The sequence below is a fragment of the Pseudophryne corroboree genome, chromosome 11 (genome assembly GCF_028390025.1).
Source record: "Pseudophryne corroboree isolate aPseCor3 chromosome 11, aPseCor3.hap2, whole genome shotgun sequence".
In the NCBI taxonomy this organism is placed as follows: Eukaryota; Metazoa; Chordata; class Amphibia; order Anura; family Myobatrachidae; genus Pseudophryne; species Pseudophryne corroboree.
Genome location: NC_086454.1, coordinates 77,226,208 through 77,253,442, shown reverse-complemented (window position 1 = coordinate 77,253,442; position 27,235 = coordinate 77,226,208). Strand labels below are relative to the sequence as shown.

Below are 27,235 nucleotides of genomic sequence, written 5' to 3'. Positions count from 1 at the left end.
ACAACAGCCTTCATCAAGCGGCACACCTTCTTTAAGGTCGTCCCATACAGATCCAGTCAGACAATGTTACTGCAGTAGCTTACATAAACCGCCAGGGCAGAACAAAAAGCAGAGCGGCAATGCCAGAGGTGACAAAGATACTCCTCTGGGCAGAAAGACATGCAAAAGCTCTGTCGGCAATTTTCATTCCGGGAGTAGATAACTGGGAAGCAGACTTCATCAGCAGACATGATCTCCATCCAGGAGAATGGGGCCTGCACCCAGAAGTCTTTGCAGAGGTAGCAGGTCGTTGGGGCGTTCCTCAAGTAGATATGATGGCATCATGTCTCAACAAGAAGCTTCAGAAATATTGTTCCAGGTCGAGAGACCCACAAGCAATAGCAGTGGATGCACTGGTGACCCAGTGGGTGTTTCAGTTGGTGTATCTCTTTCCATTTCCACTAATACCAAAAGTTCTCAAGATCATCAGAAGAACAAGGTTTTGAGCAATTCTCATTGCTCCAGACTGGCCAAGGAGGGCTTGGTATCCAGATCTTCATGAGTTATTACTGGAAGATCCTCAGCCTCTTCCTCTACGCGAGGACCTGCTTCAGCAGGGGCCGTTTGTTTATCAAGACTTACCGCGGCTACGTTTGATGGCATGGCTGTTGAGCGCCAGATCCTAGCCCATAAGGGTATTCCCAATGAAGTCATTCCCACACTTATTCTGGCCAGGAAAGTGGTAACGTCCAAACATTACCATTGTATTTGGAGAAAATATGTATCTTGGTGTGAATCCAAGAAGTCTCCTGCTGTGAAGATTAAATTAGGACGTTTTCTCCTATTTTTACAGGCGGATGTGGATGCTGGCTTGAGATTAGGGTCTATCAAGGTCCAAATTTCGGCCTTGTCCATTTTCTTTCAGAAACAGTTGGCTTCCCTTCCTGAGGTCCAGACGTTCGTGAAGGGGGTTCTGCGCATCCAACCTCCCTTTGTGCCTCCTGCGGCGCCATGGGATCTTAATGTGGTGTTGCAGTTCCTTAAATCGGACTGGTTTGAGCCTCTACAAGAGGTAGAGTTGAAGTTTCTCAATTGGAAAGTGGTCATGCTGTTGGACTTGGCCTCAGGCAGACGAGTGTCTGAATTAGGGGCTTTGTCACACAAGAACCTTATTTGATTTTTCATGAAGATAGAGCTGAACTGCGGATGCCGTTTCAAAGTCCTTGGATGTCGTCAGAGCGTTGAGGACTTATGTTGCAAGAACGGCTCAGATAAGGAAAACAGAATCCTTGTTTGTCCTCTATGACCCCAACAAGATTGGAGGTCCTGCTTCTAAGCAGACCATTGCGCGCTCGATCAGTGGTACCATTCATCACGCTTATTCCACGGCAGGATTGCCGTTACCGAGTTTGGTAAAGGCCCACTCTACAAGGAAAGTGGGTTCTTCCTGGGCGGCTGCCCGGTGTGTCTCGGCGTTGCAAATTTGCCGAGCAGCTACTTGGTCAGGGGCAAACACGTTTGCTAAGTTTTACAGGTTTGACACCTTGGCTGCTGACGACCTTCAGCTTGGTCAGTCAGTTCTGCAGGAACATTAGCACTTTCCCGCCCGTACTGGGAGCTTTGGTACATCCCCATGGTACTAAAATGGACCCCAGCATCCTCCTAGGACATAATAGAAAATAGGATTTTAATTACCTACCGGTAAATCCTTTTCTCGTAGTCCTTAGAGGATGCTGGGCGCCCGCCCAGTGCTCATTTTTCCTGCAAATTACGTTTTGTCTTTTTACACAGGTTCTCATGTGTTAAGATGGTTTTTTACAGAAGTTGCTGTTACGTTATGCATGCACGTTAGCATGGGGTATGTTAAATGCCATGTTAGGCGACATGTTTTTGGAATGGTGTGAGCTGGTGTGAAACTCGCCACTAGTTTAATGTAAATTCTTCTCTCTAAGTTGTCCGTCTCCTCGGGCACAGTTCCTATACGGAGGTCTGGAGTAGGGGCATAGAGGGAGGAGCCAGTTCACACTGTTGAAAAGTCTTAAAGTGCCGAAGGCTCCTGCGGAACAGTCTATACCCCATGGTACTAAAATGGACCTCGGCATCCTCTACGGACTACGAGAAAAGGATTTACCGGTAGGTAATTAAAATCCTATTTTTATTCATGTTGCTCAAAAACAAAGATACACATAAAACAAAGATCACTGTCTTTAGTATAAACAACCAGGGAGGTTAGGCCCTGCCTCACTCTCTCTATCTTAATAAGGAACCCTTCAGGTCCCGGCATCCTGACACTAGTGCCCCAGTCTTCCGGATCCCACTGTCCCTAGCGGGCCTATTACCTGGACACTAACTGCCTTCAGGAGCCCTGACTCATGGAAGAAACTGTGCTTTAAACCCAGCACCCAGGTGCTGGCTGATGAAGCAGCTTCTTGGGCTAAGAAGCCTATAAGACCTGGTCTGGGCCAAATGGATGGGAACCCGGTCCATCCACACTTCCCATCCACCCCAAGGACCCTGTGTGTAGCTTACAGGTGGCAAAGTACCTCTCCTGCCACAAAATATAGATAGATAGATAGAGCCATCTTTATCTTAGCCTTTAATAGGATTAACTGAGCCAGGGCAGTCGTACTTAATCCCCTGCTGTAATGACTTAGGGGGTCATTCCGAGTTGATCGCTCGCTAGCTACTTTTTGCAGCGCTGCAAACAGATAGTCGCCGCTTATAGGGGAGTGTATTTTCGCTTTGCAAGTATTGGAACGCCTGTGCAGCTGAGCACTACAAAAACATTTTGTGCAGTTTGAGTAGGTCTGAACTTACTCAGCCCTTGCGATCACTTCAGCCTGTCTGGTCTCGGAATTGACGTCAGACACCCGCCCTGCAAAAGCTTGGACACGCCTGCGTTTTTCCAAACACTCCCAGAAAACTGACAGTTGAAACCAATAAACGCCCTCTTCCTGTCTTATCTCCTTGCGATCGGCCGTGTGAATGGATTCTTTGTTAAATCCATCGCCCAGCAACGATCCGCTTTGTACCCATATACGACGCGCCTGCGCATTGCAGTGCATACGTAGTAGTGACCTGATCGCTGCGCTGCGAAAAACGTCAGTGTGCGAACAGGTCGGAATGACCCCCTTAAACCCCTGCTGTATTGTTCCCTCTTAGTGTATTGCAGCTGAGAACAATAGATGAAAGGCTTATGCTAACAAACCATGGTGTGCCTAGGTGCAGCAGAGAAGCCAAGATGATCGTGGCTCCATCTGTGTATGTATGTATGTCATACTTACCGACTTTTGGGCTGCTCTCTCCGGGAGAGAGCAGCCGGTCGGCTCAGCAGGGCAGGCGGGCAGTGTGGTGACGTGCTGAGGGTGGCGGGCCAGAGGCGGAAACGGGGGCGGGCCAGAAGCAGAATGGGGACGTGACTGCTGGACGCGTCATGTAAGCCACGCCCCCCGCTGTGTAATGCCGCTATTACCGACATTATACAGCAGGGGGCGTGGCTATGATGACGCGATTCAACAAGAATCGCGTCATCGCCTGCCTGGACCGCCCACTTTACTCGCTAAGTGGGCGGCCGGGCAGGGGGTGACCCCTGAAATCGGGAGACTTGCCTGCTCTTCCGGGGGGCCGGGAGGGTCACCCGAATTTCGGGAGCCTCCCGCCCATTCCGGGAGGGTAGGCAAGTATGATGTATGTATGTATGTATGTATGTATGTATGTATATGTGTGTGTGTGTGTATATGTGTATATATATATGTGTGTGTGTGTGTATGTATGTATGTATGTATGTATGTATGTATGTGTGTATATATGTGTATATATATATATATATATATATATATATATATATATATATATATATATATATATATATATATATATATATTATTTTATATATATTTTTTAAGTAATTTTACTTCACATTTTAGTATTGCAAACATAGCTTTCATTATTGTATGCATGTATTTTGGTATGGTCCCTGGAGGCTACATAATATAATTGTTGTGGGGAGGGAGGGAGGGATGTGGGGGAATATATTCTAGAGTTAAGAAGGGTGTTTTGTTGTAACATTTATACTGAGTAGTCACTGAGTAGTTAAATTCCCATTTGAAGAAATAATACAATAGTCAATTTACTGTAAAAACAAAATATTTTTTTGCCATATGTGTACCATTAAAATACATCTGCCATTTCCTGTACAGAGTCATTGATGTTACATTGACCTGCAACAACAATTTTCCTGCCCATAACGTAATTTTATTGGAATATTTGACAAGAGATTACAAGGAGGCTGTTTTTTTAATATTGGATTTTTGTGTAATCCTTGCATTTAAAACAGTACCTATTTAATCTTTGCAAACAGAACTAACAAACATGGATTTGATTTAAGAGCATTCCAAGGTTTCAGCGCGCCTTAGATATCTTTCTTGTTTTAATAAAGAAGATTAACGTAAGAGATAGTGCATGAGCTTCTATTGCCTTATTGTTCTAAAATGATGACTTTCCCTTCAAGGTTCTGTCTGATTTAAAATAGACCAAAAGTACATTTGTAGTGCTGCTGATGTGCTGTGGTTTTCCCATTCTCCGTAGAGAGAATCCCCTGCTTCGTTACCTCTCTGCTTTTTCCAAAATCAATACTTCATACATACAAATTCTGACTTATTTTTGCCTGATCTAAGTCTCCTACCATGATTGTAGCACATGGAGGTACTGACGCATGTACAGAATAAAATGTTTCAGAGCCATGAAAGCCTATTTGTTGATAATTGTGTTATGTTGTTTGTGCCAGACAAAATAAATATATATATATATATATATATATGTCAGAAAAAAGACTGCGGCACTCAGGGTCTTGTATTAGTATAAAGATGTATTAAAAATACATAGCAGAGAACATCAATGTTTCGGGGTATCTAACCCCGTTGTCAAGATGTGAGAGAGTGACATCTTGACAACGGGGTTGGATACCCCGAAACGTTGATGTTCTCTGCGATGTATTTTTAATACATCTTTATACTAATACAAGACCCTGAGTGCCGCAGTCTTTTTTCTGACTATCTACAAATATTGCTGAGGGCACCGGGGCGCCACATTCAGAGGAGGAGTGCCGGGCCATACATAATCTAATATATATATTGTTGAAATACTCAGTCTCTGTGCAAATAGTCTGAATGCTTCCAGAGTTAATTCCTCTCCTGCTTTTTTAACTCCTCCACGTGCAGCTACATCCAGCTCCAAGCCAATGGAGCAGAAAGGTATTGTTGCTAGGAAATTAGGAGAGCGCACTTGTAAGTTAAAAGTAATATCTTTATGATAAAAATGCAATAGTAACGTACATTTCAGTTTTGGATAACAAACACGGCATAGGTTTAAAAACCGTCACGGCTCTGCTCTGCTCAGTCTCGCTGATTCCACTGCACTGGCTTCGGTTCCAGCAGCTGACGTCACAACGCCCACGGTGTGTAGCCACGCCCAACGCGTTTCAACCAGTAGCGGTCTTCGTCAGGGGATGTGGTCATTGTCCATAGACAGGGTTTTTATATCTATACCCTTCATTACAATTTAACACTTTCACATCAGTTTTAAAATGAGAGACCGGTTTAGCTATATTCGAATTTCCACCATTACAACAATTCACAACAACATAACTCCTAAAAGAGTGTAGCGCACTAATCTATCCCAACTCTAACAAACTTGAATTTCCTTACGTGACATTAACCAACATTAACTTTTAATCATTTTATTAGTACCTAGCCTATATATCTTGTAACCAAATGAGGTTAACAAACCTCCCCAAGTCCGATAGTTAATTGGGATCAGATCAGTGTGCTGCACTTTACAAACCTTTATAAAAAACACACATTTATTCACAACATCTGTATGAAATATAATTCCATATATCTATTTATTAAAATCATTAATTAATAATAGAGCATATATCAATACTCAATGATTACTAAAAAATACATCCTAAAGAAAATATAAATATATAAAAAAAAAAAAAAAAAAAAATATATATATATATATATATATATATATATATATATATATATATATATATATATATATATAGATAGATATATAGATATAATACAAACAATAGAAAAAGAGAGAGACCCTGTGGCGCAGATATGGTATAAAATACAATACAGTCCCTTTAAATTTCCCTTGCTGGGGATAGAAGATTTCTTCCAAGAATGTCGTCCTTCTCTCCAGGGGTTCACTCCAAGTATTAGCCTCAAAATAGGAGGAAAATATTCTTAGTGTAACACTGTGGGGTCTGGGTGGAATACACTTTAAGATATATGATGTTGCACTCACATTTTATAATAATTAAATATGCCCATCATCCTCCATATGTCTGTTTCTCCTTCTCCGCCAAATGTGTGGCTCAAATAAAGAGAAATATTTAGTGCAACACTGTTGGTTAAAAACTAAAACTGAATTTATTACAGAATTGCACTCACATTAAATAAAACATAACAAAGCATATAGAACCTCCTCAATAGGGTAAGATGATTCTCACGACAGATAGATTCGGAACCAGCCGGTCCAACCGTCAAAGGAAGATATCACCGTTCCCAAGATGTTTCCAGAGGTAAGTCCAAAAGATATAATACAAGGCAGACATAATACTACAGTCGGACCAAAAAGATTTTTTCTAGACTTTAAACGAAACCGCAATCCAACAGATAGAACTTCCGAACATTAACAAGTAACTATTAGTCATAAGTCCTTTGATCTCCCATAATCGGAATACTATTGATTCAATGCATTTTAACCTCTAAGTCTGGGCTCATTATTTGAAATCCACAGGTCGGGACTCAGCCGCTGCCACTTATGGATCTCAATGAGCTCAAACAGACAAGTCACTCATGTAAAAACGGAACAATATCACATCCTTCATGAAGTCCTTGTGGTGCAAATGTGTTTAGGGTATATATCCAATAAGTTTCTCTCTGAGAGAGCTTTTTTAACAGATCCCCTTTTCTATCGCCTTAAACCTGAATCCTTTCAAACTGGAGTCGGCACATTCTGTAAAATGACGGGGGACACTGTGATTTTCTACCTTATGTAAAATATTACGTGTATGTTCTAATATGCGCAATTTTAAGGTGCGCTTTGTCTTGCCGACATATCGTTTTCCACAGCTACACTCCAATAAGTATATAACATGGGTACTCAAACAGCTCAATTTACCTTTAATCTTCCAGGATTTTTTGTTACTGGAATCAAAGAATTGTTTGTTGTCCTTATGTACATATTGACACACCTTACATCTTTGACAAGCAAAAACCCTTCAATCTTATTTATGTCCGTCTGGTCATTAATGGATTTTAGCTTGCTAGGAGCTAATCTATTTTTTAAAGAACACGATTTCCTATATATAATCCTGGGTTGCTGCGGGATGACATCTTTTAATAGAGGATCAAGGCATAAAATGTCCCAGTGTTTCATAAGTATCTTCTTAATCTCTCCTCCCCTCCACATTATACCGTGTCACAAAAGAAACACCTTGTGTATGACCCGACCTCACATCTTTATCCTTATATACTGTTAACTCTTTCCTATCTCTATCTAAGGCTTTTTTATAACACTTTTTTATCCGTGTCTCTGGGTATTGTTTTTCCCTAAACCTTTTATTATAAACCTCCGATTGTTCCTGAAATGTATCTTTGTGAACAATTCCGTCTCAATCTGACAAATTGAGAATAGGGAATATTCTCAATCCATTTCTTGTAGTGGCAACTCTGAAAGTGAACATAACTATTTCTATCTATCATATATATATATATATATATATATATATATATATATATATAATATTATCCAAATATTCCGAAATACGGAATATTCCGAAATATGAACTTTTTTGAGTGATAGTGAAACCTTTGTTTTCTGATGGCTCAGTGTACACAATCTTTGTTTAATACACAAAGTTATTAAAAATATTGGCTAAAATGACCTTCAGGCTGTGTGTAAAGGTCCCATCACCTTGATATCTCATTATAGGATGCAATTATTCCAAAATACGGAAAAATCCGATATCCAAAATACTTCTGGTCCCAAGCATTTTGGATAAGAGAGACTCTGCAAAATTGATGCAACCTATACATTTACAAGGAATAAGTAGCCATTATTTGCTACAGTGATTTGATTGGTTTCTTTTGAATGAATAGGTGGCATTCTCAAAAAGGCCGATTGCAATGGTGGTAGGCGATGGGTGCATTTAATATTTCAAAATTCCCCACTTGTGGGTGCATATGTTTTTAGGACAGATAAAAACCTATAGAATCAAGAAATACTGAGACCCTGAATCACGTTTTATCATTTGGTAAAATTTATACAAACCTCAATTTATTTAACAATATCTTCTTTGTTTAAATACGCCTTTATTGCACTCTTTGGCTTGTTCTTTTTGGATATACTTGAGTTTTTGTGTTTCTTAAAACATGTTGACTTCTTCTTTTTTTTTTTTTTTTTTGCAGTGGCTTTTTAATTCTGTACCTCCCCTGCTAACATATGCTACTGCCGATTTTAAAGTAATACTTTTATTGCCGCTTTTAGAGCCTGATTCAGATGTAGTGGCAATTCTGACACAACAGCAATCTTTTTATAGCGATGGAACTGCGAGGCAACGCAAGTGTAGCAGCCGCCCACATGTGAACAGAGATGCCCACCGAAGCCATCGCAACATGCTCAACACCTGCGTACTCCGTCGCAACTGCAATGCAGATGCAAGGAACGACGACGCAGAATAGCTGCAGGAGTTATGACACCTGGGCCATGTTTTATGTGTAAAATATCGCAGTTGCACACTGAGACTCATCCCGAAAATAGTCCCAACTTGCCTGTGTTTTTGCAGACACTACCCGTTACCTCCTCAAATGTCCTCTTCCTGTCAATCACTCTGCGACTGATAGCTCAATGTGAGCGGCATCGCAAAAGTGGCTTTGCGCGTATGCACTGCGGCCGCAACACTTGTGCAGTCTGCTGAAAATCGCTCAGTTGCAATACCATCGAAGTTGTGAATCGGGCCTTAAATCTATCTATCTATCTATCTATCTATCTATCTATCTATCTATCTATCTATCTATCTATCTATCTATCTAATGGATAGATAGATTTATAAAAAAAAACACGTAATTTTATGGAGAAAAATATGCGATCCATGTTGCAGTTAGATGGAATAACTTCCTATGCAGTGTATGTGTTTATTATTCCCATTCATTATCACTTTGAGTGGTATATCATTTATTTTACACTATATGCATTAGTCCAACAGAGACTGTCAACCAGGAATAAAACATTAATATCTAGGTTAGCTAAGGGACAAGTTAGAATATGAATATTTGCCAGTACATTTTGTCCCTCCCAAAATCAGTGCCTCGGTTTACCTAATTATAGCTCCCCCCAACCCCACGGTCTCATAGTATTTCATACTTCCACAGCAGGCCATTGAATTCTATCCTATATCCTGTTATTTTGACTCCCATTTTTCCAAGTGGTCAGCTGATCCATGAAAAATATGTAATGTGGAATAATTGACTTTATAAAATGTCATCACTTTATTACCCAGTTTAGTGGCAGGCGGTTTGCACATGAATAAAACCATTTGACCTTTTGTGCGACTGGTAATTGGACTGATGGCAGTTGGTCTTTATCTCTTATGTCTCAATATCTGTAATTAGAGCTGCATGTGTTTGGGATGACTATGAATACAAAATGTGCATCGTGCTTATAAAGATCATCGCTCCCCCGCCCCCTCTCCCCCCTGTTCCCTAATGCAATAGTTAAAGTGAAAAAGTAACTTGGACACTGCGGAGGCTGACAGGTCATCATGAGTGAGTTTTTTCTGTATGATATAACCACTATATGTATTATATAAAATAGGCTGTGATGTAATGAAGGCTGACTTTTTTTTTAAAGGGGCTATCCCGTACAAGGCATGGTTTAGCCTTGTACATGATTGCCCCTTTAAAAAAAGTCTGTTTAGCCGGTATCCGGCACGGCCGCCGAACTCTGACTTCATTACATCCCCACACGGTATATATGTATGTCTGTGTGTGTGTGTGTGTGTGTGTGTGTGTGTGTGTGTCATGATATGCAACACTGTATGTGGAACCTCAGCTAGGAAAGAAGGCAGTGTACAGGGGCAGGGTGTCTAGGCAAAAAACAGTTTCCATTTACAGTTCACATTCTGAACAGTCTATGCGGGGGTATTCAATTAGCGCTGAAATTGCGTCCGTTTATCGCAATTGCCATTTTTGCAGTGAAAAGTCAGTTTTCGCGGGTATGCACGCTCCCGCGATTTGCCCTATCCATATGCAAATTAGCGAAAACAGGATTGCCACGTACAATTGGTGCCAAAAGTGAGAAAAGGGTAAATCTGTCCATACCCCCCAAAAAAGCTAAACTAATATCGTATAACAGTATAAAAGTTTATTATTAGTTATAATAAAAGTATTTCTGGTACTTAAATTGGGTCAAATGGCTGTTTATATGCAGGTTTTGTTTTTTTTATTGTAAAACAAATGATAGGAAGCTATTTTTTCCCCCCCAGCGAAATAAGTGCTAAAATGAAACTTGGGGTACATTAGAAATGGTTATACGTATGTATTTGAGTCATTTTAGGGGACTTTAAAAAAAAAAAAAAGTGGAAACAGACCGATTACTCTCATCTGCAAGTCTAAAAACACTTGTCCCACTCATACAGCGCCCCAATATACCTGTCCCATACCTTGTACCCCAATTGCCATCATTTTGCACTTTTTCACTCCAAAAATTATATGGAATTATTGGCCACAAAAATTTTTTTTTTTTTTGCAGACAGTTGAATAGGCGTAAGGGTGAAATTCCCATGAATCGCGGTAAACTCACGTCTTTTTACCGCAAAAACTCATTTTTGCCAGTAATTGAATACCCCCCATATGAGTTACATTAATCTGCAAACATATTAATATCATGAAAAATGTATTAACTTTTTTCTTTGTGTCACCCATGCAGGCACCTCCATTGTTAATGAACGTATCCCCAGGGCTCGCCGTTGGCTGACACATGATGCTCGCGCCCCTCCGCTGTTCCTGTACACAGTGAATTGCTCATGTCTATAAGGAGGAAGGATGGCTCATGGTATTCCCTCACAAGGAAAAGTAACAGTGACTGTGGACGAATACAGTTCCAATCCCACCCAGGCCTTCACACATTACAACATTAACCAAAGCAGATTCCAACCCCCTCACGTTCACATGTAAGTATATACATTTTTATTTTTTTTAAATAGTACCCATAGTTCAAATCATGATTGATATGTTTTAAGGTGTGTACACACGGTGAGATCCTTGCTATGTTCGATTTTTATGTCTTAAACCAGTTGTGTACACACGGTGAGATCCTTGCTATGCCTGATTTTGACTAGGCGGTTTCCCTTCAACTCCAAGCTTAAAGGTGCATACACACGGTGAGATTCGGGCTATGCCCGATTCTCACTATGCGTCAGGGGCTAGGTCGGCATCACAAGCACATAATGACTGCTTGCGATACTGACTGTGCGATTTTGGCTAAGTGTCAATTTTGACTATGTCTTCTATAGAGAGAGTCAAAATTGACTTGCCTGCACAGTCTATCTAGGCTTGCGATGCCGACCACGCGTCGACATCGAATCGGGATCGCAAGGTGACTTTCACCTTGCGATCTGCACTAACTTTTCTTAAGATTTTGACTATATAGTCAAAATTGTAAGAGAATATCTCACCGTGTGTACACACCATAACACCTTGATATATGCACTAACTTCTCATAATATTTTGACTATATAGTCAAAATCTTACAGATTTATCTCACTGTGTGTACACACCTTTAGACCTAAAATCTTCTGTATCAAATGGGTTTTACTATGTCAGTATTAGTTGGTGCCCATTACTCCTAATTGTTTTGGGTGCCTGGAGATTCTGGCTTTCCTCATGCCGCTTTTCTGTGAGAAGCTCCAACTGGCAGAGTGAACTCATTGTTTTATTCAGAATCTACTGTTTAACCGGTTTAGCTCAAGTAACCAGAGGAACAGTTTTTGTTGGAGTTGTTGTTGCGGGTTAGTAATGAAGGGAACATTATTTGGAATATTGACACAGGTTATGGGAGAACAGTATTTTGAATGTTGTCGCAGGTCAGTAATGAGGGAACAGTATTTGGAGTATTTGCCGCAGTGTCGGACTGTGGCATGAAGGGGGTATGGCCAGCTGCCATTTTGAATGCCTAACCATTAAAGAGTATATGGTCTAGGCTTCTTGAGAGAAAAAATAAATAAATGTGTGTATGTGTGTAAATCTATATCTATCTATCTATCTATCTATCTATCTATCTATCTATCTATCTATCTATCTATCTATCTATCTATCTATCTATCTATCTATCTATCTATCTATTTGAGTATCCCTTATCCAAAATGCTTGGGACCAGAAGTATATTGGATATCTGATTTTTCCGTATTTTGGAATAATTGCATACCATAATGAGCTATCATGGCGATGGGACCTAAGTCTAAGCACAGAATGCATTTATGTTTCATATACACCTTATACACACAGCCTGAAGGTCATTTAACCAATATTTTAATAACTTTGTGCGTTAAACAAAGTGTGTGTACATTCACACAACTCATTTATGTTTCATAAACACCTTATACACACAGCCTGAAAATCATTTAATACAATATTTTTAATAACTTTCTGTATTAAACAAAGTTTGTGTACATTGAGCCATCAGAAAACAAAGGTTTCACTATCTCACTCACTCAAAAAATTCTGTATTTCCGAATATTTGGATATGGGATACTCAACCTGTATGTATGAATGTGTGTGTGTGTGTATGTATACGTGTATATATTTATGTATATGTGTATATATATATGTATATGTGTATGTATGTGTGTATATATGTATGTATGTATGTGTGTATATATATATGTGTGTATATATGTATATGTATATGTATGTGTGTATATATGTGTATATATATATATATATATATATATAATATATATATATATATATTATAGTGCATGCATGGTAGATGTACCGGGTTAATAACAGTAATACACTGTAGAAAATACACCATAGTCCTTTGCAGTATAAGGTAACATATGTAGAATGTTTAATTCAAGTGCACAGTCTGGAACCTGATCCGTAGATGATTAGGTGATCGCCCAGGCAGTAGGCCAGTCCAACCCTGGGTGCAGGTCCGTAATGAGGGAACAGTATTTGGAATGCTGGCGCAGGACAGTAATGGGTGAGTAGTTTTTGTAATATTGGCACAGGACAGTAATAGGGAAACAATTTGTAATGTTGGCCCATGCAGTAATAAGGGAACAGTATCTGGAATGTTGGTGCAGGGCAGTAATGGGGAGCAGTTTTTGGAATATTGCAGCAGATCAGTAACGGGAGCAAGTCTAGATTTTAGGCTGTCCAGGTGATGAGCAAAATCTCTCACTGCTGCCAATGCCCCCTGTTCCCGCACCTGCGGCTGCTGGCCTGCTTGCCCGCTTGACATACAAGTCTAGATTGATATTTACCTTATTGGTATATCTAATATTGCTTCAACAATTAATATAGCTTATATAAGCGTTAAAATATATAAAAATAATTTGTTTGAAGCACCTTTTTCCATTGATTTTAAAAAAAATATATATATATATTTTTTGTCATGTATGTCTGTATTATTCACTTACAAGGCAGCTTAATTATGATTATTTTAATCTCCGTTTGGATGTAGTTGGCTGACTGTTTCGGAGTGTTCATATTGGGAAACTTTCCATTTTAAACCTGATTCTTGTACATGGATCCATACAAATCTGATGTCGGATATGCCTTTCGGTGCAAGGTTATAGAGCTAATGTTAATGATCTAAAAATATACTTACTGTGATGCTGTGCAATGTGTATCTGACACTGGATACATGATTGTAGACCCTTATAGCATACACGTCCTATTTATCAAATAATATTTGCAGGATATTCCTCAAAAACATCCAACAAATGCACCATGGATGGACCACAGCAGATACCTCAATATCTCCCACAGTCCCTTAATTTCTGTTAGATTTTACCAAGCGCATTCCGGAGTTTGGTAGCTGCAGCTGACGCCATCTGAAGACAATTCAATTCACCGACAGTTGAATAGCGCCGGGAATTAGCTCCCGGCGCTATTCAGTACAGCGACAAGTGACCCTCAATTGTCGGGAATTCTTCACTCATCCCCGGGGGATGAGAGAAGAAATACGACAAAAGTGCTGCCGCGAAGCTGATTCTGTCGGGAATCAGCATCGCGGCGGGGAGTTAAGTCGGAGAATGCCCGTTCTCCCGACCATTAAACCTATTAAGTCCGGGAGAACGGGCCTTCGCCGACTTAACTTGAGCTGAATTGAATAGCGACGGGTTAATTTCTTGAATAATGTTGATAAGAAATTTCAACTATCGGGTCTGAAACCTTACTGCCCTTTACTATTAATTCAGTCGTACTTTGCCAAAAATAAGTAACTAGCTTAGAGCATTAATATACATTTTCCAGATGAAAATAATTATTTTTGCGAGCTGTTGTAGGCAGACCTTTGATAGATCAAACCAGCATTATTTTATTAATTTAACATTTTGAACATTAATAGAGGTTTAAACTGGTAACAATCTGTGCAATTGTGTGGTGTTGTGAGTTTGTTTTTTTGCGGTTTGGAACCCTATCGTTCACTTTCCTGCTGGTGACTCGTAGATTCAGACTAGATTTGCTGCAAGAGAAATCAGCGGTCACGTTGTTACTGAAGTTAAGGGTCAGCGGCCCGTGTGGTTATGTTGGAAACCCAGCTGCGGGGCCATTGTTTGATCATTATATTTGCACAGTAGCATATTTCAGAGAGAACCTCTGGAAGTGGTCAGGCTCAGCTGTGATTTGAGGAAGTACTACTGTATTTAGCACATGATGAGATAGGTTGATGCCATGGTCTCCCAGTGGATGCGACGGAGGTTAAAAGAATTCTGTAATGTTTAAATAACAGAGATGAGCAAATCTCCCGTGGCTGACGATACTGGGCTGGCTAACCGTTCTACTGTTTCAAAATCCTTTTTCTCTGTTTCACAAGCTCTTTATGTCTACACACAGTGTTCATGTTGCCCTAAGGCGTTGCATGACCAATATGCACTCGGACTGGTTCCGTTGAAATCCCAGCTCCGTTCATCCCATGATATTACAATGAATGTATGCCATGCTGTTGAGAGGCATGGTAGGGCTAAACTCGAAGATTGCATCAGTGGACTTTCACTGCTATGTGAAATGGAATGTTCCACAGTAATCTTGAATTCTGTCATCACTGTTCGACATGACGTGTCTTAGTGATGTCACTAGTTGGGGAGTAGAAACTTTCTGTGGTGGGGTTCCTATAATAGGAGAGAGAGGGTAGTACTGGGTCATATGAGCCATGTGTGTGCAGTGGCAGAACTACAGGGTGGCTAGACTGGCAAATGTCCAGGGTCCCACCGAGCTTCATCACATCTCCGGCGTCTGGATAGGCCAGAAGTCACGGCATGCAATGCCACGACCACACCAACACCGCTGCCTGCTGGTAGGGAGCTACTCTTTAGGTACAAAAGCATCGCCGCTGTGCGATGCTTTTGTACCTCTGCGTGGGGGGCAGAGCCAGACATGCGGGGCAGACTACCCTCTATGTACAAATAGTTTGTTGGCAATTGGGCAAAACCATGTGCACTGCAGTGGGGACAGATATAACATGTGCAGAGAGAGTTAGGTTTGGGTGGGGTGTATTCAAACTGAAATCTAAATTGCAGTGTAAAAATAAAGCAGCCAGTATTTACCCTGCACAGAAACAAAATAACCCACCCAAATCTAACTCTCTCTGCAAATGTTATATCTGCCCCCCCTGCAGTGCACATAGTTTTGCCCAATTGCTAACAAACTTGCTGCTGCGATCAACTCAGAATTACTCCCAATGGACTGGAAAGCAGACCTCTGCTATAGCTGCTGAATGACTGACTGCACAGTATAAAGTAGTGCAATCGTACCATGCTGCGAGAACCATTTCATGCAAGATCAGTAAATACTGGCTTTATTCAATTTAATAAATATAGTGGGTTTTCCCCTTAATTACGATGGACGGAGGACTGACATAAAGGGTATAGGTGGACAGCATTTCTTATAACAGAGGAGATTGCAGTCGTATACATCAGGGCTGTTAGAACTTTCATGTACACCTACAGTATGTGCTTTGCATTCAGTTATCACTCGCAGAGATACATTCATAACATAACAATTGTATTGATTTGTGTTACTGGGGAGTTGAACACTGGGTTAGCTCTGGAGATATTAGCATGTATCTATTTAGAAAGTAAAGTGCTCTCTGCACCACCGTAGTATTGGGCTGTGAGCCTATAGTGGCACAGTCCATCATCTGGCACTATAATGCTTCTTTCAGACCGCAAATGCCGGATCCTACCCGGTAAGACAAAAGTGTACTTACCGGGTGGGATCCGGCATTTGCGCTCCGCTGCTGGCTTTCCGACCCGGCAATATACCGGGTCGGTTGCCATAGCAGCGGAGGGAGCAGCAGGGGTGGGGGTGGAGGCGGCGCCGGGAGATGATCTCATCTCCTGCGCCGCCTCTCCCTATGCTGTGAATGGGAACCGTGTCGCATCGACACGGCTCCCATTCACACCGCACCTGACCCGGTAATCAACCCGGGTAAAACTCTTCTTTTTTACCGGGTTGAATTACCGGGTCAGGCGACCCGCTAAAACGACCAAGGACCTTTCACATCGCACACTGACCCGGGTCGACACGGCAATATGCCGTGTCGATACCGGGTTATTTGTGCGATGTGAAAGGGGTATAATTGTATCTGGCACTGTAGATCAGTCACTGCTTTATACTGGAGGATATACAGAATGTTGCATGTTCACTCCTTCTGCATTATTTGTGGTGTTTGGAGTGTTCACATGCATTGTTCCCTCCCAATGTTCTAGTGGTCTGTCTGTAATGAAGTGACACTTTCATGACCAATCTTCAAAAGACATTATGGCCTTTCGATTTAATGAGTATAGCAGATATAAGCAAAAATATAAATATTGGATTTTAGTTCTTTTATTCCTGGAGAAATACATGTGGGTTTTTTTGTGCATTTTTTTTCTTCTCATGAAAGCAATCAAATGATTTTTTTTTTTTTACTGTGGCCAAATAAATTGGTGTTTTTGAAAAGATAGGTGCAGTGCACATTATAGCCTTCACATTTGCTGGTGGCGCTGTCATCAATGCAGTTAGTGAAATGTTTTTAGGCCCTCATTCCGAGTTGTTCGCTCTGTAAAAATCTTCGCATCGCAGCGATTTTCCGCTTAATGCGCATGCGCAATGTCCGCACTGCGACTGCGCCAAGTAAATTTGCTATGTAGTTAGGAATTTTACTCACGGCTTTTTCATCGTTCTGGCGATCGTAATGTGATTGACAGTAAATGGGTGTTACTGGGCGGAAACAGGCCGTTTTATGGGCGTGTGGGAAAAAACGCTACCGTTTCCGGAAAAAACGCAGGAGTGGCCGGAGGAACGGAGGAGTGTCTGGGCGAACGCTGGGTGTGTTTGTGACGTCAAACCAGGAACGACAAGCACTGAACTGATCGCAGATGCCGAGTAAGTCTGGAGCTACTCAGAAACTGCTACGAGGTATGTAATCGCAATATTGCGAATACATCGTTCGCAATTTTAAGATGCTAAGATTCACTCCCAGTAGGCGTCGGCTTAGCATGAGCAAATCTGCTAAAATCCGCTTGCGAGCGAACAACTCGGAATGAGGGCCTTAGTCACTGACCAATATTTTCCAGTTAGTAATGTCAACAGAGTTCATGTTTTATTTCAGTCATTCAGTCATAACTCTCATCAAAGCAACAAGAATACATTATATGTCTTAGGAAAGTGAGACAAAAAATTGCTGTGTTCTCTATTGTGGTTGCTTCATATTATTTTAACATGAATACTACAACAAGCAGTAGTCCGAAAACTTAATAGCTTTTCTGTTCTCTTTGAATAAAAATACGTTTGCAGTTTGGGCATTGAAACAAACAATACATTTTCTCTATCGTCCTAAGTGGATGCTGGGGTTCCTGAAAGGACCATGGGGAATAGCGGCTCCGCAGGAGACAGGGCACAAAAAAGTAAAGCTTTACTAGGTCAGGTGGTGTGCACTGGCTCCTCCCCCTATGACCCTCCTCCAGACTCCAGTTAGATTTTGTGCCCGAACGAGAAGGGTGCAATCTAGGTGGCTCTCCTAAAGAGCTGCTTAGAGAAAGTTTAGTTTAGGTTTTTTTCTTTACAGTGAGTCCTGCTGGCAACAGGATCACTGCAACGTGGGACTTAGGGGGAAAGTAGTAAACTCACCTGCATGCAGAGTGGATTTGCTGCTTGGCTACTGGACACCATTAGCTCCAGAGGGATCGAACACAGGCCCAGCCGTGGAGTCCGGTCCCGGAGCCGCGCCGCCGACCCCCTTGCAGATGCTGAAGCGTGAAGAGGTCCGGAAACCGGCGGCTGAAGACTCCTCAGTCTTCATAAGGTAGCGCACAGCACTGCAGCTGTGCGCCATTTTCCTCTCAGCACACTTCACTGGGCAGTCACTGAGGGTGCAGAGCGCTGGGGGGGGGCGCTCTGAGAGGCAAATATAAACCTTATACAAGGCTAAAAATACCTCACATATAGCCCATAGGGGCTATATGGAGATATTTAACCCCTGCCTGACTGGAAAAATAGCGGGAGAAGAACCCGCCGAAAAAGGGGCGGGGCCTATCTCCTCAGCACACGGCGCCATTTTCTGTCACAGCTCCGCTGGTCAGAACGGCTCCCAGGTCTCTCCCCTGCACTGCACTACAGAAACAGGGTAAAACAGAGAGGGGGGGCACATTAATGGCTATATATATATATATTAAAGCAGCTATAAGGGAGCACTTAATATAAGGATATCCCTTGTATATATAGCGCTTTGTGGTGTGTGCTGGCAGACTCTCCCTCTGTCTCCCCAAAAGGGCTAGTGGGTCCTGTCTTCATTAGAGCATTCCCTGTGAGTTTGCGGTGTGTGTCGGTACGTGGTGTCGACATGTATGAGGACGATATTGGTGTGGAGGCGGAGCAATTGCCAAATATGCAGATGTCACCCCCCAGGGGGTCGACACCAGAATGGATGCCTTTATTTGTGGAATTACGTGATGGTTTATCTTCCCTTAAACAGTCAGTTGAGGACATGAGGCGGCCGGACAATCAATTAATGCCTGTCCAGGCGCCTCAAACACCGTCAGGGGCTGTAAAACGCCCTTTGCCTCAGTCGGTCGACACAGACCCAGACACGGGCACTGATTCCAGTGACGACGGTAGAAATTCAAACGTATTTTCCAGTAGGGCCACACGTTATATGATTTTGGCAATGAAGGAGACGTTACATTTAGCTGATACTACAGATACCGTAAAACAGGGTATTATGTATGGTGTGAAAAAACTACAAACAGTTTTTCCTGAATCAGAAGAATTAAATGACGTGTGTGATGAAGCGTGGGTTGCTCCTGATAAAAAGTTGATAATTTCAAAAAAGTTATTGGCATTATACCCTTTCCCGCCAGAGGTTAGGGCGCGCTGGGAAACACCCCCTAAGGTGGACAAGGCGCTCACACGCTTATCCAAACAAGTGGCGTTACCCTCTCCTGAGACGGCCGCACTTAAGGATCCATCAGATAGAAAGATGGAAGTTATTCAAAAGAATATATACACACATGCAGGTGTTATACTACGACCAGCTATAGCAACTGCCTGGATGTGCAGTGCTGGAGTAGTTTGGTCAGAATCCCTGATTGAAAATATTGATACCCTAGATAGGGACAATGTTTTACTGTCGTTAGAACAAATAAAGGATGCATTTATCTATATGCGTGATGCACAGAGGGATATTTGCACACTGGCATCTCGGGTGAGTGCTATGTCCATTTCAGCCAGAAGAGCCTTATGGACACGACAGTGGACAGGCGATGCGGATTCAAAACGTCACATGGAGGTTTTGCCGTATAAAGGGGAGGAGTTATTTGGAGTTGGTCTATCAGACTTGGTGGCCACGGCTACTGCCGGGAAATCCACTTTTTTACCTCAAGTCACTCCCCAACAGAGAAAGGCACCGACTTTTCAACCGCAGCCTTTTCGCTCCTACAAAAATAAGAGAGCAAAGGGCTTGTCGTACCTGCCACGAGGCAGAGGAAGAGGGAAGAGACACCAACAGGCAGCTCCTTCCCAGGAACAGAAGCCCTCCCCGGCTCCTGCAAAAACCTCAGCATGACGCTGGGGCCTCTCAAGCGGACTCGGGGACAGTGGGGGGCCGTCTCAAAAATTACAGCGCGCAGTGGGCTCACTCGCAGGTAGACCCCTGGATCCTGCAGATAATATCTCAGGGGTACAGGTTGGAATTAGAGACGGATCCTCCTCATCGTTTCCTGAAGTCTGCCTTACCAACCGTCTCTTCCGAAAGGGAGAGGGTGTTGGAAGCCATTCACAAGCTGTACGCTCAGCAGGTGATAGTCAAAGTACCCCTATTACAACAAGGAAAGGGGTATTATTCCACTCTATTTGTGGTACCGAAGCCGGATGGCTCGGTAAGGCCTATTCTAAATCTGAAGTCCTTGAACCTCTACATAAAAAAGTTCAAGTTCAAGATGGAGTCACTCAGAGCAGTGATAGCGAACCTGGAAGAAGGGGACTTTATGGTATCCTTGGACATCAAGGATGCGTATCTACACGTTCCGATTTACCCCGCACACCAGGGGTACCTCAGGTTCATTGTTCAAAACTGTCACTATCAGTTTCAGACGCTGCCGTTCGGATTGTCCACGGCGCCTCGGGTCTTTACCAAGGTAATGGCCGAGATGATGATTCTTCTTCGAAGAAAAGGCGTATTAGTTATCCCATACTTGGACGATCTCCTAATAAGGGCAAGGTCCAGAGAACAGCTGGAGACAGCTTTAGCACTATCTCAAGAGGTGCTAAGACAACACGGGTGGATTCTGAATATTCCAAAATCCCATTTAATCCCGACAACTCGTCTGCTGTTCCTAGGAATGATTCTGGACACGGTTCAGAAAAAGGTTTTCCTTCCAGAGGAAAAAGCCAAGGAGTTATCCGATCTGGTCAGGAACCTCCTAAAACCAGGAAAAGTGTCAGTACATCAATGCACAAGAGTCCTGGGAAAAATGGTGGCTTCTTACGAAGCAATTCCATTCGGCAGATTCCATGCAAGAATATTCCAAAGGGATCTGTTGGACAAATGGTCAGGGTCGCATCTGCAGATGCACCTGCGAATAACCCTGTCACCAAAGACAAGGGTGTCACTTCTGTGGTGGTTGCAGAAGGCTCACCTATTAGAAGGCCGCAGATTCGGCATTCAGGATTGGATCCTGGTGACCACGGACGCCAGCCTGAGAGGCTGGGGAGCAGTCACACAAGGAAGAAACTTCCAGGGAGTATGGACGAGTCTGGAAAAGTCTCTTCACATAAACATTCTGGAACTAAGAGCAATCTACAATGCTCTAAGCCAGGCGGAACTTCTCCTGCAAGGAAAGCCGGTGTTGATTCAGTCGGACAACATCACGGCGGTCGCCCATGTAAACAGGCAGGGCGGCACAAGAAGCAGGAGTGCAATGGCAGAAGCTGCCAAGATTCTTCGCTGGGCGGAGAATCACGTGATAGCACTGTCAGCAGTGTTCATCCCGGGCGTGGACAACTGGGAAGCAGACTTCCTCAGCAGACACGATCTTCATCCGGGAGAGTGGGGTCTACATCCAGAAGTCTTCAACATGTTAATAGACCGTTGGGAAAGACCAATTGTAGACATGATGGCGTCTCGCCTCAACAAGAAACTGGACAAATATTGCGCCAGGTCAAGAGATCCACAGGCAATAGCTGTGGACGCACTGGTAACTCCTTGGGTGTACCAGTCAGTGTATGTGTTTCCTCCTCTGCCGCTCATACCAAAGGTATTGAAGATCATACGGCAAAGAAGAGTAAGAACAATACTAGTGGTTCCGGATTGGCCGAGAAGGACTTGGTATCCGGAACTTCAAGAGATGCTCACGGACGAACCGTGGCCTCTACCTCTGAGAAGGGACCTGCTACAGCAGGGTCCCTGTCTTTTTCAAGACTTACCGCGGCTGCGTTTGACGGCATGGCGGTTGAACGCCAGATCCTAAAAGGGAAAGGCATTCCAGAAGAAGTCATTCCTACCTTGATTAAGGCACGGAAGGAAGTCACCGTGAAACATTATCACCGCATTTGGCGAAAATATGTAGCGTGGTGCGAGGATCGGAAGGTTCCGACGGAGGAATTCCAACTGGGTCGTTTCCTACATTTCCTGCAATCAGGATTATCTATGGGTCTCAAATTGGGATCCATTAAGGTTCAAATTTCGGCCCTGTCAATATTCTTCCAAAAAGAATTGGCCTCTGTCCCTGAGGTCCAGACTTTTGTCAAGGGAGTACTGCATATACAGCCTCCTGTGGTGCCTCCGGTGGCACCGTGGGATCTAAATGTAGTTTTAGATTTCCTCAAATCCCATTGGTTTGAACCATTGAAAAAGGTGGATTTGAAATATCTCACATTGAAAGTGACTATGTTACTAGCCCTGGCCTCTGCCAGGAGAGTATCTGAATTGGCGGCTTTATCTTATAAAAGTCCTTATCTAATCTTCCATTCGGATAGGGCAGAACTGCGGACTCGTCCGCATTTTCTCCCTAAAGTGGTATCAGCATTTCATCTGAACCAACCTATTGTGGTGCCTGCGGCCACTAGCGACTTGGAGGACTCCAAGTTGTTGGACGTTGTCAGAGCCTTAAAAATATACATTGCAAGGACGGCTGGAGTCAGAAAATCTGACTCGCTGTTTATATTGTATGCACCCAACAAGTTGGGCGCACCTGCTTCTAAGCAGTCGATTGCTCGTTGGATTTGTAACACAATTCAACTTGCACATTCTGTGGCGGGCCTGCCACAGCCTAAAACTGTAAAAGCCCACTCCACAAGGAAGGTGGGCTCATCTTGGGCGGCTGCCCGAGGGGTCTCGGCATTACAACTCTGCCGAGCAGCTACGTGGTCGGGGGAGAACACGTTTGTAAAATTTTACAAATTTGATACCCTGGCAAAGGAGGACCTGGAGTTCTCTCATTCGGTGCTGCAGAGTCATCCGCACTCTCCCGCCCGTTTGGGAGCTTTGGTATAATCCCCATGGTCCTTTCAGGAACCCCAGCATCCACTTAGGACGATAGAGAAAATAAGAATTTACTTACCGATAATTCTATTTCTCGGAGTCCGTAGTGGATGCTGGGCGCCCATCCCAAGTGCGGATTATCTGCAATACTTGTACATAGTTATTGTTAACTAATTCGGGTTATTGTTAAGGAGCCATCTTTAAGAGGCCCTTTCTGTTGTCATACTGTTAACTGGGTTTAGATCACAAGTTGTACGGTGTGATTGGTGTGGCTGGTATGAGTCTTACCCGGGATTCAAAATGCCTCCCTTATTGTGTATGCTCGTCCGGGCACAGTACCTAACTGGAGTCTGGAGGAGGGTCATAGGGGGAGGAGCCAGTGCACACCACCTGACCTAGTAAAGCTTTACTTTTTTGTGCCCTGTCTCCTGCGGAGCCGCTATTCCCCATGGTCCTTTCAGGAACCCCAGCATCCACTACGGACTCCGAGAAATAGAATTATCGGTAAGTAAATTCTTATTTATATTGTGGTTTACTTTGAATAGTATTGCTATTTCAAATTTTATTTTATTTTAATCTTAATGAACTGGGTTGGATTATAGTTTAAATTTGTTTCTAACCCATCTGCTTGTGAGCTGGATATTTCGGACACAATCTATCCACTGAAAACAGAGTAGCAGAATAGGATCTTAACTGTATGTACTTGCCTCCCTTTTTCTATTATTATATAATTGCCGCTTTTGTTTTTAACGTGCTGTGCCTGTAACTAAAGGCCCTCATATATCAGGGATTTTTTGGGGCAATGTCCTGATCCCCTGATGGCTGGTTTGGGAAAAACGGGAATATTAAAACATGTTGAAAAATCATGATTTCCCCAACCCTGAATTGGGCATTTTTAACATGTTTAATTTCCCAGATTTCCAGATGGATTGACTATCATTGCGGGCTGTCAGGTCGGGGAATCGTGGCGGCTGATGTATGGGGGGCAAATACTTTTAACTATCCCAGTGGTTCTTAACATTGTTGGCACACCAGTACCCCTTTAGTTTTCAAAATATGTTCTTGTCAAGTAGAAAAATATGTTCAGAGTTTTAGATAAGGAAAGATACATTTTTGCAAAATACTTTTACATACATGTTTATTAAACCTCAACATAAAATTAAACATACTCAATTCTTCATTCTTTGACACTTTTGCTATTGCTTATTAATGTACTTGAAGCTGGGCCCTATTTTAGAAATAGGCATGCATTTCATAACTCGCATTTATTATTATTATTATTATTTTCTGCAGCGGGGTAGATTTGGTTTCCACAGGGAAAACATGGGGGTGTAGAGATGGATCTTGATCCAGGCACCAACAGGCTAAAGTTTTAGAGTGTCCCAAGATGCATTGGGGCCTCAACTATAACCCCACCTCCAGGCACTGTGAGCTCAGTTTCGAGTTGGTGCCTGCAGAAGCAGGTCACTTAACAGGGGAATTGCACTGGGCAGCCCTGAAAAAGCTTTTAGAAGACTTCTAGGGACGTAGCACTTACATGTCAGGGTGACATTCTGTGCTGCGTCTCCCTCACCTCCCAAGCGGCGTTGCATACTTCCGCTGGTTCTCTTCCTGGGTACCTGCAGCGGAGACGCCCTGGATCTAGGCACACGGTTGCAGACACTCTCCTGGTGCGCGTGGCTGCTACAGGAGGTAAGAGGGTCCCCCAGGCGGGACCTGCCATTAAATCGCGTTCCGGTCGCGGTCTAAGGAGACGGACTGCGACTCTGGCGTGGACACTGTAACAGAGCAGGGACCCCACTATATCCTCCAGGGCATAGGAGTACAGGTAGGATATAATAATATCCTCTTTATTAAGACTCCAAAGTACCAGGTGGTGAGGACCATCATAGGGGAGAAGGCGCTCGACCTGTAGCCCCTCCCCCAGCTCCGGGCACCATCTACTACTGGTGTTCCCGCCCTGGAGATGCCTTACACTCTCCCTCACTCCCTGACTGAGACGCTGGGTGCCATCTTCTAGGATTAGCTGCGACTGGTCTCCGGGACTGCAGGGCAAGGTCTCCTGTAAATCCACCTGTACATCAGCGACGTGATTTTACAGACACTTAAGTATTCTACATGTCAATATTAAGGACAAGTGTACCTGTGCCAGAATATATTGTATTGCAGTTTTGTTGTCTTACTAAAATAATTATCTGCATTGTCACTGTGACTGTGTGTGCCTGTATCTGCTGTGTGGATTTCACTTTCAGTGTATCACAGCTATAACTATCACTGTATTCTGTACCCTAGGACTAGGTGCGTCAGGGTCTCCTATATAGTGCTGCACAATATTTACCGTCGAGTGTATTCTATTGTGTACTCTGTCACATACTACCGGATTTATTCGGTGGTGTTGTGTACTTGGTACGCAGTCACATAGTACCGGATTAAGACGCTGGTGTTGTGTACTGTGTACGCTGTCACATACTAGGTGATTTAGTCGCTGGTATTGTACGCTGTCTGGCTGCATCGTACTCCTGCGCTCTGTGGTTACATTCACTAAAATGTCTAACACAAAGAGGGGGAAATCCACCGACGCTCCTTTATCATGCAGCGCATGCGCTAGGGATTTCCCTGAGGGGGAAGCTTTGTATGATGGGCTGTGTAATATGTGCCATACATCTCCCAGTCAGTCCGCAGCTCCTGTAACCAATCAGGGGCCACCTTGGGCGGCATTCTCATCTATGCTCAATACGCTTGTGACAGGCCTTACGCACCCTATGGGACGTCCTGTGCCATTGCAACCACATATTGTCCCTATGGTAAATCCACCTTGGGCGGATCATTTGTCTAACCAGTTGCAGCAATTGAATCAGTCTTTGGTTAGACGTAAACCTACCCCACGTCACTCTGGTGTCAAGGGGTCATCTAAGCAGGCCACTTCCTCCTCACAATCCACTAATCTCTCTGAAGAGTCTTCTGATGAGGATGGGGAGTATACTGACCCGTCAGACACTGACACAGTTGCTTCTGACGAGGAATCTACAACTCAGGTTGATGTCGCTGACCTAGTGGTTGCTATTAAGCAAATTCTACAAATAGATGATGATGTGGATCCCACTACTGTGTCTAAGAAACCTGATAAGTTTAAACATCGGAAGATAACTATAAAATATTATTACCGCATTCTGACCATTTAGTAGACATACGTCAAGAACCCTGGTCTTCGCCAGGAAAGAAATTCTCCCTATCTAAAAAGATGGTAGCTCGTTATCCTCTCTCTGCTGAGTTGTGTAACAAGTGGGAAAATCCACCATTGGTGGATTCCCATGTCACCCGTCTATGGTGTCATCTACTCTACCTGTCACCTCACTGAAGAACCCGACAGATAAGCATGTGGAGGGATGCCTGGAGTCTATTTACTCCCTTACAGGTGCTGTACATAGACCCACTATAGAAGCCTCCTGGGCTGCAAAAGGAATTGAAGCATGGGTTCAGGCATTAGAGGAGGAGCTGCCTCAGGATATATCGGACATTGGGGGTCATTCCGACCTGTTCGCACGCTGCCGTTTTTTGCAGCGCAGCAATCGGGTCGCTACTGTGCATGCGAATGCACCGCAATGCGCAGGCGCATCGTACGGGTACAAAGCGGATCGTTGCTGAGCAATGGATTTAACGAAGAATCCATTCGCACAGCCGATTGCAAGGAGATTGACAAGAAGAAGGCGTTTATGGGTGTCAACTGACCGTTTTCTGGGAGTGTTTGGGAAAACGCAGGCGTGTCCAAGCGTTTGCAGGGCGGGTGTCTGACGTCAATTCCGTGACCAGACAGGCTGAAGTGATCGCAAGGGCTGAGTAAGTTCAGACCTACTCAGAAACTGCACAAAATGTGCAGAGCTCGGCTGCACAAGCGTTCGCACACTTTCAAAGCGGAAATACACTTGCCCATAGGCGGCGACTATCTGATCGCAGCGCTGCAAAAAGAAGCTAGCGAGCGATCAACTCGGAA

The 27,235-nt window shown here is 43.3% G+C and overlaps 1 protein-coding gene across 7 annotated transcripts in view; it reads left to right on the top strand.

Moving 5' to 3' along the window:
• MPPED2 (metallophosphoesterase domain containing 2) overlaps positions 1 to 27,235 on the top strand; it is a 340,523-nt gene that overhangs the window by 50,519 nt on the left and 262,769 nt on the right. For 6 of the 7 annotated variants that reach the window (XM_063944428.1, XM_063944431.1, XM_063944429.1 and 3 more), the window contains exon 2: positions 10,984 to 11,227. In XM_063944428.1, coding sequence (XP_063800498.1) covers positions 11,100 to 11,227 — 128 coding nt within the window. In that variant the 5' untranslated portion in view covers positions 10,984 to 11,099. Of the gene's footprint in view, positions 1 to 9,802; positions 9,822 to 10,983; positions 11,228 to 27,235 lie in introns of those variants that run through there. The other variant, XM_063944433.1, reaches the window with a different exon arrangement.